This window comes from Lissotriton helveticus, chromosome 3_1 (assembly GCF_964261635.1).
Source record: "Lissotriton helveticus chromosome 3_1, aLisHel1.1, whole genome shotgun sequence".
NCBI lineage: Eukaryota > Metazoa > Chordata > Amphibia > Caudata > Salamandridae > Lissotriton > Lissotriton helveticus.
In genome coordinates this window covers 1,775,449,097-1,775,467,592 of record NC_136061.1, presented here as the reverse complement: position 1 = coordinate 1,775,467,592, position 18,496 = coordinate 1,775,449,097, and the positions used below count along the sequence as shown (strand labels likewise).

General features: G+C 49.0%; 1 protein-coding gene across 5 annotated transcripts in view; it reads left to right on the top strand.

Moving 5' to 3' along the window:
- Positions 1–18,496, top strand: part of ZDHHC18 (zDHHC palmitoyltransferase 18) — a 143,478-nt gene that overhangs the window by 28,290 nt on the left and 96,692 nt on the right. For all 5 annotated transcript variants that reach the window (XM_078682633.1, XM_078682632.1, XM_078682630.1 and 2 more), the window contains exon 2: positions 9,711–9,871. In XM_078682633.1, coding sequence (XP_078538759.1) covers positions 9,711–9,871 — 161 coding nt within the window. The remainder of the gene's footprint in view (positions 1–9,710; positions 9,872–18,496) is intronic.

Below are 18,496 nucleotides of genomic sequence, written 5' to 3'. Positions count from 1 at the left end.
AGTTCAGCCTCTAAAGCACCAGGACCAGACTCTGTCCCTATTGACGTGTTTAAAACGTATCCAGATCTGCGGGTTCCTCTACTCACTAGAGTCCTGAACTGCATGGGCAAAAGAGGTCTGATCCCAACATGGAAGGAGGCAATCTTGGTCCCGATTTACAAAAAGGGGGACAGGAATGATCCTGCCTGCTATCGGCCCATCTCATTGTTAGATGGCTTTATGAAGATGGCAGGCAGGGTCATCCTTGCTCGCATACAGGACTGGCTAGAGGGTCAGGAAGTGCTATCACCTTTCCAGTATGGGTTTCGGGGAGGGCGGGGGACAATGGAGCAGGGGTTAAATCTATCCCTAACTGTCTCTAAATATATACACGCAAAAAAAAAACCCCTATATGTGACATTTGATTGCGTTTTGCACGACAATCTCTGGCAGACTTTGAGGGACATTGGGTTGGACAATAAAATAATAGACTACATTAGAGAACTCTATACTGAGGCGGGTGCACGAGTAAGATACGGCCAGAGGGGGGAATGTACTGAGCTCTTTAAGATTAATAGAGGGGTAAGGCAGGGCTGCATATTGGCTCCCCTGCTATTTAACCTCTATATTAATGGGGTGGGTTCTTGCTTAACACAACAGTATCATGATTATCCTGTAATCAAAGGCAAACCCATCCCCATTCTACCGTACGCTGATAATGCGGCTATCCTCTCTCAGACAAAGGTGGATCTTCAGAAAGCCGTACAGACCTTCACCAACTTTATGAAGACCAAGGGGTTACGTGTAAATGTCTTGAAGACGTTTACCATGTTGTGCGGCCCAAACAAACAAAGATCACCATGTCTAATTACTTTAGATGAAAGGAGGGTGGAGTTAGCCGACATCTTTTGTTATTTGGGGGTTCATTTTGATAGGCAAGGCACGTGGAAGCCTGCAGTGAATGCAAGGGCCCTGGCATTTAATAGAGCAATTGGTACTCTTATGAGCTTTGCAAAAAAATAGGGAACAGGCTAGTCAGGGTGCTCCTTCAAATATTTAAATCGAAATGTGTGGCTATTGGGACCTATGGGGCGGGCATTTGGGGCTGGCAGCAAGTGGAGGCGATACAGCGAATCGAGAATAGGTTCCTGCGATTTAGAACCGCTACATCGAAGAGCACTCCTATATATGTCTTACATGCCGAAGTTGATCTTCTTCACATCACGGATATTATAAAACTAGCCCCTGTTCTACTTTGGCATAATGTCTGGACCAACCCTGCCACAGAACTGAATAGGTCCATTATAGAGGACTGCTTAAGTTGTGATGGGATGAAAAATATTAAATGGCTTAGTTACATCAAGAATTTTGTCAGTGCGATTGGTCATCCTGAATATTTTACCGACCCAGCCTCACTGGAACAGCTCTCGCGATCCATGTTCAAAAAGATTTTGTTGGAACATTTGGAATTGCAAAGGTGGAAGGGTGAAAGGAATAAAAAATCTGTCATGAGCCACGACGAAGTGACATCTCAGAGGGGCCCTCAGTTGTATCTTGTAATAGATCATCCCTTACAGCATCGTAGGCTCCTGACATACTTTCGCCTGGAAACCTTTTATAGACTTGTATCATTTCCGAACTGTAATGACTGGGCGAGAGTAAAAAGGCGGTGTCCTTGTGATGACAAATCATTCCAATCAAATATACACTGCACTCTTTTCTGCACTTTATATAGCCATTCTAGACGACAAATCTTAAAACCCCTTCTGTTAACCTGGGGCCTAAGGAAAGCAAGAGACGCTTATAATAAACTCAGGTCTTTAGACGATTATGTTACCATCAGCACAGTGAGCCTCTACTTGAATACAATTAAAGAGGAAGAAAGACCATGGTTATGGGATAGCAAGAGATAATTGAGCATTTGTTAACTACTATGTATTTTAATTGATTGCACTGTTTTATCTCTTTTAACTTCTTATTAATTTTAAAAATCTATTTTTAGTAATGTTTAATTCTGATTGGAAAAGATGGAATTTTAATTGTGATTTTATTTGCATACTTTTATGAATTGTGAACTCAATTCGAATAAAGTCTTTGAACTTGAACTAGACCTGTTTGGCTTCCAATGGGCGGGCTTCAATCTTGCCTGGCAACACTGCTGCCTTTTACTGAAATACTGACGTCGTTTTCAAAGCCATGTTTTGCGTTTTTGAATTTTATTGGTGTGATGGAGTAGTGTGTGTGTGTGTGTGTGGGGGGCTCTGTGTGGGGGGGACTCTGTGTGGGGGGGGCTCTGTGTGGGGGGGGGCTCTGTGTGTGGGGGGCTCTGTGTGTGTGTGTGTGGGGGGCTCTGTGTGTGTGGGTGTGTGGGGGGCTCTGTGTGTGTGTGGGGCTCTGTGTGTGTGGGGGGGCTCTGTGGTTCAAGTCAAGTCAAGTCAAAGAATTTATATAGCGCACTACATACCCAGAGGGTCTCAAGGCGCTTAGGAAGGGGAGGAGGATTACTTGTCAAATATCCACGTTTTAAGTTGCTTTCTGAATGCTAGGTGGTTCTGGGTAAGGCGAAGGTAAGTGGGGAGTGAGTTCCATGTTTTAGCAGCCAGGTATGAGAAGGATCTGCCTCCCATGGTGGTCTTGTTGATGCGAGGTACAGTGGCGAGGTCTTGGCTGGAAGAACGTAGTTGGCGGGAGGGGGTTGGACAGTCGTGAATTGAGGCATTCTGGTCCGATGTCGTAGAGTGCTTTGTGTGCGTGGGTTAGCAGTCGGAAAGTTATCCTCTTATTGACGGGTAGCCAGTGGAGGTCTTTCAGGTGACCAGAGATGTGTTCGTTGCGCGGGATGTCTAATATGATCCTGGCTGAGGCGTTTTGGATTCGTTGGAGTTTCTTCTGGAGTTTAGCGGTAGTACCTGCGTAGAGGGTGTTTCCGTAGTCCAGTCGGCTCGTGACCAGAGCATGGGTGACTGTTTTTCTTGTTTCGGTGGGGATCCAGCGAAATGTTTTTTTGAGCATGCGAAGAATGTTGAAGCAGGATGAGGATACGGCGCTGACTTGTCTGTTCATTGAGAGTGAAGAATCCAGGATAACGCCTAGGTTCCGTGCGTGGTCTGTCGGGATGGGTGCTTTTCCAAGGGCTTCCGGCCACCAAGAGTCGTCCCATGCAGAGGGGGATGTACCTAAGATGAGGACTTCTGTTTTATCTGAGTTCAGTTTCAGGCGGCTGTGTTTCATCCATTCGGCAACTTCTTTCATTCCTTCGTGTAGGTTAGTTTTGGCGGTGCTGGGGTCGTTGGTGAGGGAAAGGATTAGTTGAGTGTCATCCGCGTAAGAGATGATGTTGAGGTTGTGTTGGCGGGCGATGGCCGCGAGGGGGCTCATGTATACGTTGAAGAGGGTGGGGCTGAGTGAGGATCCTTGTGGTACGCCACAGATGACTTCAGTGGCCTCGGACTTGAATGGTGGAAGGCGGACTCTCTGGGTTCTTCCGGTGAGGAACGAGGTGATCCATTCAAGTGCTTTTCCTTGTATTCCGATGTTTCTGAGGCGTTGTAAAAGGGTGCTGTGGCAGACTGTGTCGAATGCTGCAGAGAGGTCGAGGAGGATGAGGGCGACTGTGTCTCCATTGTCCAGTAGAGTTCGAATGTCGTCTGTTGCTGCGATGAGGGCGGTCTCAGTGCTGTGTTTTGCTCGGAAGCCAGATTGTGAGGAGTCGAGGGATTTGTTGGCTTCGAGGAAAGCGGCGAGCTGGTTGTTGACAGCTTTCTCGATTACTTTGGCCGGGAATGGAAGGAGCGAAATGGGGCGGTAATTTTTGAGTTCGGTGGGGTCCGCTGTGGGTTTTTTCAGAAGGGCGGTGAGTTCAGCGTGTTTCCAGTTTTCCGGGAAGGTGGCGGAGTTGAAGGAGCAGTTGATGACGTCTCGGAGGTGCGGTGCTATGACGGAGTCTGCTTTGTTGAAGATGTGGTGAGGACATGGGTCTGTGGGGGATCCTGAGTGGATGGAGTTCATCAGGCGGATGGTGTCCTCAGTGGAGATTGGGTTCCAGTCGTTAAGGGTGTTCAAGGGGGGAGAATGTTCAGCATATGGTTGGGTGGGTTGGTCTCCGGGTTGGTTGTCGAAGCTGTTGTGGATGTCTGCAATTTTGTTGTGGAAGAATGAGGCTAGGGAGTCGCAGAGGGCTTGAGAGGGGGTGATGTCGTTGGAGTTGGCCGAGGGATTGGTAAATTCCTTGACGATGTTGCGTTGTTGTCAAGACGATCCTTGAATGCTGTTTTCTTGGCCTTTCGGATTAGTTGGTGGTGAGTGCGGGTGGCGTTTTTGAAGGCGTCCTTGGTGCTAGTGGTTGGGTCTTTTTTCCAGGCCTTTTCAAGGGAGCGGCAGAGTTTCTTGGACTTCTTAAGATCATCGTTGAACCATGAGGCCTTCTTGTTGCCAGGTTTGCTTTGACGTTTTTTCAGTGGTGCTAAGGTGTCGGCGGTGTTGGATAACCATAGGGTGAAGTTGGCGGCGGCTTGGTCTGGGTTAGAAGAGTGGGCTGGGGTGTTTAGAAGGAGCGATGAGGAGATCTGGTCGATGGTGATTTTGTTCCAGTTTCTTTGCAGAGTTGGTTGGAGGTGGTTGATGGGTTTTGGCTTGTTGTAGGTGAAGTGAACGCAGCTGTGGTCAGTCCAGAGGAGATCCGTAGTGTGGCTGAAGGAGACATGATTGCTGGAGGTGAAGATGGGGTCGAGTGTGTGACCTGCGATGTGGGTGGGGGAAGTGACCAGTTGTTTAAGTCCGAGGTTGGCGAGGTTGTCCAAGAGGGTGGTGGTGTTGTGGTCGTTGATCTTTTCAAGGTGAAAGTTGAGGTCTCCCAGAAGGATGTAGTCTTTGGAGGGGAGCGCGTGTGGAGTGATGAAGTCCGTGATGTCTTCACTGAATTTTGCGCGGGGTCCTGGTGGTCTGTAGAGGAGGGTGCCTCTGAGTGTGGTCTTGGGGTCGATGTGGATCTGGAAGTGAAGGTGTTCGGAGTTGGCGAGGTTGGCGTCACAGCTGGTTGAGATGCGGATTGATTTCTTATGGACGATAGCGATTCCTCCTCCTGTGTGGCCGGTACGGTCCTTGCGAGTGATCTTATAGTCTTCAGGGATGGCAATGGTGATGTCTGGGGCGGAGGAAGCGTTCATCCATGTTTCCGTTAGGAAGGCGACGTCTGGAGAGATGGTGTCTAGTAGATTCCATAGGTCAATGGCGTGTCTGTGGACCGAGCGGGTGTTGAGAAGGATGCATTGTAGGTGGTTGGGGTCGGGAATCTGTGGTGTGGTCGTAGCGGAGATGTTGTCGGTGCTGCTGAATTGGCAGGAGTAGCAGGAGAAAGGTCCATGGGTGTGTCCAGGAGCGGCTTGGACGCAGTTGGGGGCGCGACCGGGGTTAAGGGCTAGGAGGGTGGCGGCATCGTAGGTAATGCGGGAGGGGTGGGAGGGACGGGGGCCAGGGGGTCTGGCGCTGGGCGCGGTCCAGGCGCGGACGGGCGTAGACGGGCTTACCTTTGGCGCACCTTTGGTGCGGATTGGGCGCGGTCGCTGCGCGTAAACGCTGCGCGTGGGAACTACTGTCATATATGGATAGTGGAGGGGGAGGGGCGAGGGCGGCTCAGCTGGGAGGCGGGGCGGGCTGCACAAGACGACAACAATCAACAAAATGGAGGAGGGGGGAGCACAACAGAGCGCTTGGGGAGAACGCGCTAACACAGCAGAAATGTACAATTTACAAGCCAAAGCGCATTACAAGCAAAGCAGCAGCCAGGCAGAGCTATAGGTGATAGTGAGGAGGCAAGATCAACAAAAGCGCTGCTCAACGATACCAGTACACGCCAGGGGCACTGGGAGCGACCACTCCGGCCAAAGCGAAGAGCGAGTCACAGCGCTTCCAGGGGGGCTCTGTGTGTGGGGGGGCTCTGTGTATGTAGGGGGGAGCTCTGTGTGTGGGGGAGAGCTCGGGGTGGGGCTCTGTGTGTGCGGGTGGGGCTCTGTGTGTGTGGGTGGGGCTCTGTGTGTGTGTGCGGGTGGGGCTCTGTGTGTGTGTGCGGGTGGGGCTCTGTGTGTGTGTGCGGGTGGGGCTCTCTGTGTGTGTGTGTGTGTGTGTGTGCGGGTGGGGCTCTGTGTGTGTCTGTGTGGGCGTCTGTGTGTGGCTCTGTGTGTGTGTGTGGGGGGCTCTGTATGTGTGTGGGGGGCTCTGTATGTGTGTGGGGGGGCTCTGTGTGTGTGTGTGGGGGGGGCTCTGTGTGTGTGTGTGGGGGGCTCTGTGTGTGTGGGGGGCTCTGTGTGTGTGGGGGGCTCTGTGTGTGTGGGGGGCTCTGTGTGTGTGGGGGGCTCTGTGTGTGGGGCTCTGTGTGGGGCTCTGTGTGTGTGTGTGTGGCTCTGTGTGTGTGGGGCTCTGTGTGTGTGGGGCTCTGTGTGTGTGGGGCTCTGTGTGTGTGGGGCTCTGTGTGTGTGGGGCTCTGTGTGTGTGGGGGGCTGTGTGTGTGGGGGGCTGTGTGTGTGTGGCTCTGTGTGTGTGTGGCTCTGTGTGTGTGGCTCTGTGTGTGTGGGGGGCTCTGTGTGTGTGGCTCTGTGTATGTGGCTCTGTGTGTGTGTGTGTGGCTCTGTGTGTGTGTGTGGGGCTCTGTGTGTGTGTGGGGCTCTGTGTGTGGCTCTGTGTGTATGTGTGTGGGGCTCTGTGTGTGTGGGGGGGGCTCTGTGTGTGTGGGGGGGCTCTGTGTGTGTGTGGGGGGTGGGCTCTGTGTGTGTGTGGGGGGTGGGCTCTGTGTGTGTGGGGGTGGGCTCTGTGTGTGTGTGTGTGTGGCTCTGTGTGTGTGTGTGGCTCTGTGTGTGTGTGTGGCTCTGTGTGTGTGGGGGGGGGGCTCTGTGTGTGTGTGGGGCTCTGTGTGTGTGTGGGGCTCTGTGTGTGTGTGGGGCTCTGTGTGTGTGTGTGGGGGGGGCTCTGTGTGTGTGTGTGGGGGGGGGCTCTGTGTGTGGAGGGGACCTGTGCGTGTGGGGGGGGGCTCTGTGTGTGAGTCTGTGTGGATGTGTGTGTGGGTGCAATGCAATAGGTCTCGCATTTGCGAGAGATTAAGCTATTGACATTGTAAATGACAATGCCATGTATTTATCTGTTTTCAAAACCAACACATAAATAAAAATGTTGTCATTTACAATGCCAATAGCTCTAACTTTGGCACAGGCGAGACCGTTGCATTGTAAATGCTTGTTGTTCCTGAAACCCAGAAGTCGCAGAATAACACTCCCAGGAATCTGAAAGAGAGATGTTCTCGCCAAGGGTTTGCCTTGGTTCGCTTAAGTGACCGCAAGAAACAAATTGCTATAGGCCTGCAGCATGATACCCCTTCCATATTGAGTTTTTGCTGACATTTGAAGCACGTTACCGCAAGGCATGCTTAGAAATCATTGTGACTGGGGGTTAATGTTTGCATTGTTCAGCATTCCGTCCTACATTTGTTCCTTTTGCTTTTGTTGCACTAAGTGGGAACGGTATGTCCAGACGTAGGTCCTGTGCTCACTGCGGCACTGGATTCAAGCTAGCCTGGCTGATTAGGAGTGGTGCTCCGAAACCGGTCTAAGGATGCTTGTTTCGGGTCCAGGGAGGACCTGGCTTGGCAGTTCGGGATGGACTGTTCTCATGTGGAACAGGGTCAAGACTGATCTACATATGGCTGGGTCCAAACTGGGGTGGTGTGGTGAGCAAAAGAACACTGGATTAAACCCAGATCTTTGTGACTGGGTGAATGTTTGCATTGTTCAGCATTCCGTTCATCATTTGTTCCTTTTCCTTTTTTTTTTACAAATTTAGGTCATATGTACCATACATTTTAACATCTGGCTTGCAAACTGAGCTATCCCCGACACCATAAAGCACCTTTTTAAAATCCTCAGTCCCTCTGTGACAGACTTCTCAATGCATTGCAAGATCTTAAACGTTTTGCTTAGAAACTGTTACGTTTTTATTTGAGGCAGCATATTACTTTTATCTCCCCTGCCTCGCACCCTATTTCCCAATTTCAGGTTCTCCACATCGTGCGGTCATACAAATGGCAACAGCATTGTGCAAATATAATCACTCCACTTAAAAAAAAAAGTAAAAAAACATTGCCATTTTTAGCACCAAAAGCTCTAACTTAGACAAATGCGAGACCAGTTGTATTGCAAATGCTTTTTATACCCCTGAGACTGTCTCAATATTCAGTGAAGACTGTTCTCTCTCCACTTGGCTTGTTCTGCACACAGCAGCATTTCTTTGGTCTAAGTAAGTATTCTTTGGAACATGTTGAGACTGATCCAAAGCGTTTTATATTACAAAGTCTTTGAGCAACAGATTCCATTTCTCGGCGGTAGGCTCACACAGAAATTAATTTTCTTCACCATATTGCTTCTTGGTGTTGGGCTTCTTTGGTGTCACACACAATTCACTGTATAATTGGCCATTCCTACTGTTTGAGTTTACTATGGATTTACTATTATTTTGTGGTTATTCCATGCATGGGTCATGGTTTTACCCTTTGGAGGAGGACCTTTGTAGGTGGATTTTGCCTTTTTAAACTTTCTTAATAGATATCCATTTGAATTTGTTTGTGTAGCTCAGCAGAGCGTTATATTATGTTTTTGCAGGTCACTTGGATACAGAGTGGGTCTATGAAAATGTGGGGGTACTGATGAAGGCGTTTCATGCAGAAATGCGCATTGATAGTTCTGTATAAAGTCACAATAAACAAAAGTAGTGGACGAACAGAACTGGTTTATTTTTTTAAAGGAAAATCAGAAACTGATGTAACCATCGAATGAACAATACATTTTGTTAATCAATTTAAGATTACTACAGTTAGAGTGAAGTGAACTCTTTTGATGAAATACACAAGCCCACTTGTGTATTATATGAATGTATAGATTTGCAGTGGTACTGATATAACAAAAATACCCTTTTTGTTATGGACATGAAAAACCTTTTATGTGCATGTATATGATTGATTGTATGGAAGAATGAGTGAGTCAGTATGAGTGTCAGAGGATGAGTTAGTATGTTTATTAAAAGAAATTCTGTTTACTATGAGGCCAAAAGATATTAAGTATTATCAATAACTATGTGCTGAAAAAATAAAGGACATAAGACAACGTCCCTCTGAGCTGTATTTACATATGTTTTTTTCTTAGAAGTACTAGCAGAAGTATAATTGAAGGGTAGGCGGGGTTGTTCTCTTAATTGATCTCCATTGGGGTCTGCAGGGCGTTGAAATATCATAGGTTAAGTTGCCCAACTCTGCAGCTGTTTATATGTAGGATCTCTAGTTCCAAATTGTGCTCATTATTTCTCTAGATCTGCCCATTGTGGTATACTGGGTCCTTTGGGTGATGTCCAGTGTAAATGAGATGACTTATGGATTTCAGGAACTTTGATATTTAATTTCCTTTGTGTGCACCAAGTGTGGAAATTTAGTAGTTGGGACTGTAGAATGACCGTAACGATTAATCATCATTCAAAGCAAGGTGCATTGCTTGGGTAATAGTAGAGTTGCTTAGAAAATAGCTACAATTTTGGGGCATGACTTGAAAAGTAAGGTCATTCGCCCAGAGGGAGTAATGTTTGACATGAAGGAACTAGAACGGGAAGCAACTTATTCCAATAATTGTGTAGTGACCTGATTTGATCAGTGGGTACAGCTTCCCTTTGGTATCTGATTGCCTGTGGCTTCTGTTTTGCAGTTGTCCTTTCCTGACCCGCCATTTGACACTTGCAATACCTATCATTGGAGGGATCCTTTTCTTTTTCGTCATCAGTTCACTGTTGCGAACCAGCTTCAGCGATCCAGGAATCTTGCCCAGAGCCACTCCATGCGAGGCTGCAGACCTAGAGAAGCAGATAGGTAAGGATGCTGCATTTATTTTCCATGTCTTTGGCTTGTGTGTATGTTTGTATGTATTTTATTTTAACATGGGTTCTTATCATTGTGAATCTTCCACTCATGATGGGCGAGCCAGCATTCACTAAATTTGAGAGCTCAACAGTGCTCCCATGCACATATTGTCCTCTGCTGCTATTTCACCTTTTTTTTTTAATGAACACTTTTTATTTAAAAATTGGCACGTAGACAATTAGGAAACAGCATTTTACAGGTAATCAGTAACACACAGCAATAAGACATCGAGAACCCCTTTACCACAGTACAATACGATTGTCCTCGGGAATACCACACTATCGAACATTAGCAACAGTATCATCCCGGCTCCCCGGTGGTACACGTACCTTCCCCTGGGAAGGTGTTCCAAGGCCCTCATATTTGCGACCCCTTCTTTGGGCATCCCCTGGAAACATAAATAGGTATCTCTGTCACCATACACCAGTCCATATCCCTGGCCCAGTCAGCAATACGCGACATTCCACTTGGCCACCATGAAACCCAAAGTAACCCAGATCCTCTCCTTCGCCTTAAGGTCAGTGGGTTCCCATATGTTCAACAAAATCTATTTGATGTTGCACTGTATCTGCTGTCTGAATACTCCCTCCATCATGAGTACCACCCCCTCCCAGAATTTCTGAATTGTCGCACATTCCCAGAGTGTATGGATGAAAGTGCCCTCTTGCCCGCCTTGTCGTGCACAGCCACTGTCTTGGATGTAGCCCATATGGACCAATGAGGGTCCGCACAAATATGTTCTATGGAGTATTTTTCGTTGGACCAATCGGAGTCTGGAGGAGATGGCGACTTCACGGGGAGAAGCCACTGCGGCCCGCCACTCCTTATCCTCCAAGCCAGCGACATCATGGTCCCATTTACCTCTCAGGCGGGTCAGAGGATCAGTCCTGTTGTTAATAAGCTTCTTATATATGAGAGAGATGGCTTTTTTTGGCAAGTCACTATCTAAGATCCTGTCCTCCAGAGGGGAGGGATCAGGGAGGACCATACCTTTTAGGGAGAACTGCAAGTAAGGCGTGCCTAATTTGGAGGTAACGGAACTGTTCAGAGTTGGCCATTTCGAACTCTTGACTCAATTGGGAAAAGGGTATGACATCGCCCGATTTCCAAAGGTCCCCAATTCTGGAAATACCAAATGATATCCCATTTGTCGAAACCCAAGGAGCGCGACAGCCGACCCAGCTAGTCACAATGCCATAGTGGCGTCACTTGAGTGAGCTTGCCCTCCCAACCCAGGCTTTTAGTGGCGTCCTTCCATACTTGCACGGCATGTTTGGTCGGGCCGGACAAGGCGGAATTCTGAGATTTCGTATACAATGCCCCCTCAGAACCCACCCCCAGGGAGGAACCAACGATCGATCCGAAATGCCGGGTCGTCATGCCGTCTATACCTGCATTGGTTAATGGCAGCGAGCTGCGAGGCCCAGTAATATCTTTTCATGTCTGGGAGCCCAATGCTCCCATCAAACCACCCCAGTGTGAGTTTGTGTGGCGATGCGGAGGGTGTTTTCCCTCCCATAGCAGATCCCGCACTGTACCCTCCAGTTCCCTGAAGTATGACGCCGCGACCGGAAGGCAAGTATTCTGTAGCACGTACAAAAGTCGGGAGAGGGACATCATCTTGAATAGGGCAGCACGTCTCAGGCGGGTTAAGGGAATCTATTTCCAGTACTGGACGTCAGATTTAAGACGTGCTAGTGGTGGCCGAAGGTTAGTGTCATAAAATTGTGATAGGTCTCTGGATACCCAAATTCCTAGATACATAAAGCTGTCTACAGCCTCAGTCAGCTGGCAACCCCGGGGAAGGCGTGGTTGCAGAGCACCGATTTGGACCAGTTCATCATGTAACCTGCAAACCTACCAAAAATTTGGAATATGTTAAGTACCACAATAAGACACTGCCGGGGAGGCGAGCTAAAGCAGGATGTCGTCCGTGTACAATGATATGCGGTCCTCCCACCAATATGTCCATTTATGGCCCCTATTGACGGGGTACTGACGGATCCATGCTGCCAGAGGTTCCATGGCTAAGGCAAAGAGGAGCAGTGACAGGGGGGCAGCCTTGCCTGGTGCCCCTACCAAGAGAAAAGACAGGGGATTTCCGGTTATTAATGACCACTTGTGCCAACGGTTGACAATATAGGAGGCGCACTCATTTAATAAATTCCGGGCCAAGTCCTAGTTTGCGAAGCACAGCAAACATGTAGGGCCATTCAATGGTGTCGAATGCCGAAGCAGCGTCCAGAGATACCACTACGGCGTCCTCTCTGATCGTATCCGCCCTACAAAGTCACCTTTTGGCTTCTTAATGGCACCCTCTAACTGCTGTGCTGAATGTGACATGCCTGAAATTTTTCAGATTTTCGGTAGTGGCTTAGTTATTTTGAACCCTTGCTGCTTGTTCGTACTAGTTTCTGATTGCAGGTTAGAAATCTGTTTTTGTTTTCGCTGATGTTTGGTCAATCTGAGGATTTGTTTTGAATAGTGAATAGACTGTCGCGTAACACATTTAGAAGGTGCCTTTTGTGAGCCTGAACAGTTTTAGATTCTTGTACAGTCTGTTGGTTTCTTGCATTGGTCTAATGAATGGTATCCTCATGCCACATAATCTATTTTATTCTACTTAAATATGGCTTTGAACATTTTGTAGGAGCTTGATGCCCTGTATCACGTTCCCTTTACATAAATGCAGCATTTATATTAATCAAAACAAAATGTCTTCCTTATTGTATGGGGTGATTCATAGAGCAGAAACATGTTATCGACTTGGTGATATTTATTAACAGTTTGTCTGATGGTCACTGGACTAGTGGGAGTTTGGGTTGAGGAGGACTGTTTTGCAGTTGGTGGTGCTATGTCCTATGGGGAAGAGGTTTTCAGTCTTGTTGACCAGGAGTATTTTTTTTCTACTGTTTGCATGTAGCACAAACCAGACCCTCCTGTATGACGTCAGACGCCTGTACACTTTGTAACGTAAGGGAAATAACATAATTTGAGGATATATAGAAATAATTTACAATGTTAGGAAAGCATCTTAACCCCATTCGTCATGAGGTACGCCTGTCGTACGCTCATGACGAGCTGAGCTCGTCATATAACGCGGTTTTAAAAAAAACTCAGCGTATGGCGGAAAAATGCGCCGCACGCATGAGGTTAAGAGAGCTGATAACACCATAACTTGTAGAATGTGGGTGTGGTTGGAGACTTTCTTTTCCAAGTGACTATGTAAAATGGGAGTGAGATATGAAAGATAAGTTCAAGGGTGGTGTTAGTGTGATTGAGGTATGTAACTATTGTTTAAAACATTCTTTAACAACTGATAATTATCTTGGTAGTCCTTTCTAGTTTCTAGAGACATTTCGCCAGATGGATCAGTACATGGTGGCTGTGTTGAATTGGGGATGCTCAATGCAGAGACATGTCTTGCTTTCTTGTTTTCCATAACGTTTTTGGAGCCAGATTGTTGAGGCGTCCATGTTTAAGGCTTCATGAGTAACGCAAGCTGTTGTGTAGATCCTGTTGACTTCTAAAGGCAGGCAGGCAGTTGAAAAAGCTCCAAATGATGGCCATATGATCAAACCTCTCAGTGTTTGTGACAAGAGAGTGGCAGAATGGAATATGGCTTTTTGAGGGGAAATATGCAACTTGGGAAAGCCTCTTTGGAGTGGGTTACCATATCCTATACATAATATTACAAGGCTCATTCTGCAACCACTTATTGAAGAGTCCGATGACGTTGTAGGACCTTGTCATGTGGTCAGACATAAGTCAAACTCCAACTGTTACTCAAATTATCGGATAGGACACAACAATTTTCCCTTTTATACATATAAAAACAACGAACTACAAAAAGGCGAATGCATACTAATCAAAGTCAGCCCAGAAGGCGGAGGGGAAGCTAACAATCAGGAACACAAAAGCACAATCAATGGGACATGGCAAGGTGGGGGGGGGGGACCGCGGGGAGGATAGGAAAATCACAGAACAGCATGAGAGATTTCGGGAACATCAGCCTAGGGAGACAGGGTAACATCGGGTGTGTCAACAAAGGGAGGAGTACAAATATTCCCACGATAGTCGTTCCACTGTCGTTCCACTGACCCCAAATCTTCGTCCACGCCCTGGGCCTGCCCCTAGCTACATAGACGGTCTTCTCGCGGAACATGGACCAATCCATGTTATCCTCCCACACCGAAGCATCGGGAGGTTTAGAGGCGCCCCAGAGTTGTGCAATGTCCCGCTTTGCAACCATGTATCCCAAGGTCGCCCATCTAGTTTGGGCCACAGAATAGTCGGTGGGTTCCCACACGTTCAACAGACACAGTCGGTCCTCAGGCCGCAGGGCAATTCCAGTCACAGCAGTCATCACCGCAAGCACATCAGTCCAGTAGGCCGCCACCGCAGGGCACTCCCAAATAATATGCAGAAATGTAGCACTCATCCCACAACCACGTTTGCATAAACCATCCGGGGAAAAACCCATCACTACCAGACGCGGACCAGTTACATACACCCGGTGGAGGATCTTAAGCTGAACCAAGCGGAGACGGGCGGGGATGGCGACCTCTTTCGGAGAAGAGAGTGCCGATTGCCAATCTTCGTCATCCAAGTCCAGCCCGTCACCGACCCAAACCTCCCTAAGTCGGACCTGTAAGTCAGTGCGATTATTAATCAGTTTCTTGTAAATCAGGGAGATAGTGCTATCGGGAAGGTGGCCATCCAGTATGCGATCCTCGAGGGGGGAGGACTCGGGCAGGGTCACACCAGGAGTCAGAACAGAGGCCAGAGCATGTCGGACCTGCAGATATCGAAAGAATTCTCTATCACTCAAGTCATATTCGGCCTGAAGGGCCTCGAAGGACTTCACTTCACCTTTTACACAGACATCACCCACTTTACATATTCCAATCATATCCCAGCGGTCAAAGCCCTTAGTAGACCAGAGACATCCCAAACGTTCGGAAGCATAAAGCGGAGTAGCCATTGTCAGTCGATTCTCCCATCCCAGACTCACATTCGCGGTGCGCCACACACTGACTGCGATCCTGGACGGGCCCGTAAGATGGCGCCCGGCCGATCTGGAATAAAGCGCTCTATTAAAATCCCCTCCCGGCAGCTGGAGTCTATCCATCTCGAAGGCCGGATCCCGACCCGGGGAATACATTGCATGATTAATGGCAGACAGCTGGGTAGCCCAATAATATCTTTTGATATCAGGGAGCGCCATGCCCCCGTCATACCAAGGGATGGTAAGTTTCGCAAGGGCAATACGTGGGCGCCCGTCCCAAATCAGTTGCCTTTGGAGACTCTCAATCTCTCGAAAATAGGTTGCGGGAATGTCGTCATAGGAATTCTGAAGGGCGTATAAGAATCGTGGCAAAGACATCATTTTAAAAAGGGCCGCCCTGCCCAGAGGAGACAGGGGTAGCTTACGCCAGCGGGCCACATCCAGTCGCAGTCTATGAAGCGGGGGGAGGAGATTACGCTCGAACCGGAGTGAAGAATCCAGTGTAATAAAAATCCCCAAATATTTGAAGCCAGACTGGACAACCTGAATAGGAAATCTATCCGGCAATGGGGGCAGAACACCCGAGAGAACATACACACAGGACTTAGCCCAATTAATAACTAGACCAGAGTTAGCGCCAAACGAAGTGAGAACGTCAAATAAGACGTTTAAAGATTTGCGTGGGGAAGTAAGGTAGAGAAGAATGTCATCCGCGTAAAGCGAGACGCGGTCCTCAAAATCTGGTGACCAACGGATCCCTTTGAGAGAAGGTTCCCATGGAAGCCACGCAGCTAACGGCTCCAAGGCAAGCGCAAAAAGCAACGGAGACAAGGGGCACCCCTGTCGGGTCCCCCTACCAAGACAAAAGGGGACAGAAACTCGACCATTAACCACAACCTGTGCCAAGGGCTCGGCATATAACAATTTCACCCAACCAATAAACCCAGGGCCGAAACCAAATTTCTCAAGAGCCGCCCAAAGATAGGGCCATTCTACTGTATCAAAGGCCATCGAGGCATCCAGCGAAGCCAAAATGGCTGGCTCTGTCAGAAGCCCCGCCCTCGCAATGGCTCCGTGGAGACGACGTAGGTTAAGAGCCGTGTTGCGATGCGGGATAAATCCGGATTGATCCGGATGAATCAAGCTGCTGATAACCGTCAGGAGGCGGGTAGCCAGGAGCTTAGCCAGAACCTTGGGTTCGACATTCAACAGGGAAATGGGCCTATAAGACGAACAGAGGTCCCGGGGCTTACCTTCTTTGGGAATAACAACGATCGTAGCCAGACGCTGATCATATGGGAGAATACCCCGATCCCGGGACTCCAAAAACATGGTACGAAGATAGGGCGCCATCTTATCAGGACGTAGCTTGTACAACTCAATTGGCAATCCATTCGGGCCCAAAGCCTTGCCCGAACGGAGTGAGCGAATGGCAGTCGCTATCTCGTCCGTAGAGAAAGGGGACTCCAAAGAGACTCGGTCTAAATCGGAGACACAGGGCAGAGCTATATCGCGCAACAAGAGGCGAGAGTCATCAACATCACGTTCAGACACAGGGGAATAAACCACACGAAAATAGTCCGCAAAACATTCCACAATCCCAACCGGGTCAGTCACTCTCACACCATTCAAAGTCTGAATCACTGGTACCACACGATTCGCCCTCTCCTTCTTGTCCAACCACGCCAGCAATTTACCCGCTTTGTCCCCCACATCATACAAACGACCCTGTTGTTCCCGAAACATCATTTTAGCCGCGTCCGTAACCAGAGACCTATAAGCAAATTGTTTCAGACCCAGGGCGTGGAGTTTACCAGGAGTAACATTCGACTCCAGGTCAGCCTCTATCTCAACAATTTCCCTCTCAAGGTCCACCACCTCCCGATTCCTCGCCTTCCTGGATTCAGCAATAAGGGAAAGGGCCTGCCCACGGATCACTGTCTTAAATGCCTCCCATAGGGACACCGCAGAGGAGACAGACCCCTCGTTGTCTAGAAAGTAATTGTCCAACGACTTGATCAAGAGACCACGGGTCTCGGGGGAGGTGAGGTACCATGGATTGATAGGGGCCACCCGGCTCGCCGCCTCCACCCCCATCTCAAAACAAAGCCAGAGCGGAGAATGGTCCGAGATGCCCCGGGGGAGGTGTCTAATCTTCCGAACAGCCGGCGACTGCGCCGCAGGCATCAGGAAATAATCCAGTCTAGACAGACTCCCATGGGCCCCGGAATGGAAAGTGTATTGAAGCTGAGTAGGGTGCATGAGTCTCCAACAATCCACCAAACCAAAAGTATCCAGAAACCCACCCAGCCATTGTTGGGCCGAAGGAGTGTCCCTAGGGGGGTGACGATCATGTAGACCGGAGAACACAGAATTAAAGTCCCCTGCTATGAAGAGAGTACTATCAGGGAGGCTCAACAACACTCGACCCAAATCGGAAAAGGTAGAGGTCTGTAGACCGGGGGGCACATAAACGGCAAACAGGGAAAGGGTCCGACCCTCATAGCGTCCCACGAGGACGACGTAACGCCCTCGATCATCAAGGATCACATCATCAATTGCGAGGGGGAGGGAAGCCCGAACAAGGATACCCACCCCCCTGGAACCGGTGGTAAACCCCGAATGTGCGACGAGGCGATAGCCCCACCTATTCATTGCACGACATGTATTGCCCACCAGATGGGTCTCTTGTAGAAAACAATATCAGGAGACAAATGTCGTAGACATCGCAACACCACACCCCGCTTTATACGATCCCCCAGACCATTGACATTCCACGAAATAAACCTCAACCCGCTACCCCCCATCCCACACGGTAATGCCGAAACCCCCCCCCAATGAGCATGACACAGAAAACATCATTAGCAAAATAAAATCGCCTTGTGAAAACAAAACATAAACTTCAAACTTCCCAGCAACCCACCCCCCAACGAACAAGAAAACACCCTGCACCCCTGCAAGAAGCTAAAGAGCCACCCCAACATGCAGTGTGCCTGTCGCCCAAGAACCCCCATTCTACAAAAAGACCCCGGAGGAGGAAAGGCCCTGTCCCACCCGCCACCCCGATCAAGACAAATAACGAGGAGAACACACAGAAAATAGAGGCACTTAGGCATAAAATCCCAGAAGAAGTTACGCTGCAAGGAAACCCGGGCATAGACAAGTAGTTCAGCTCTCTATACCACCCTCGGCACCACCCGGGTGTTCAGCAGGCTCAGTCCCAGGAGGTCGGTCCGGCAGAGAGTCTAGCCAGTCATTCACTGACTCAGGCCGATCAAAGAAAAAGGTCCGGTCATTGTACTCAATTCACAGCCTGGTCGGAAAAAGCATAGCGTAGCGCAGTCCCATGTCCCGGAGACGCTTCTTGACTCCACGGAAGCCCATACGCTGTTTCTGCACCAATTGAGAAAAGTCCGGGTAGAAGTTCACCGTGGCATTCTCAAAGGCCACCGGGCCCTTCACATGCGATGCCTGCAGGATAGCGTCCCGGTCCCTATAGTGAAAGAGTTTCGCAACAATAGGCCTCGGCGGGGCGCCCGGCTTGCCCTGGCCTCCCGGAACACAAT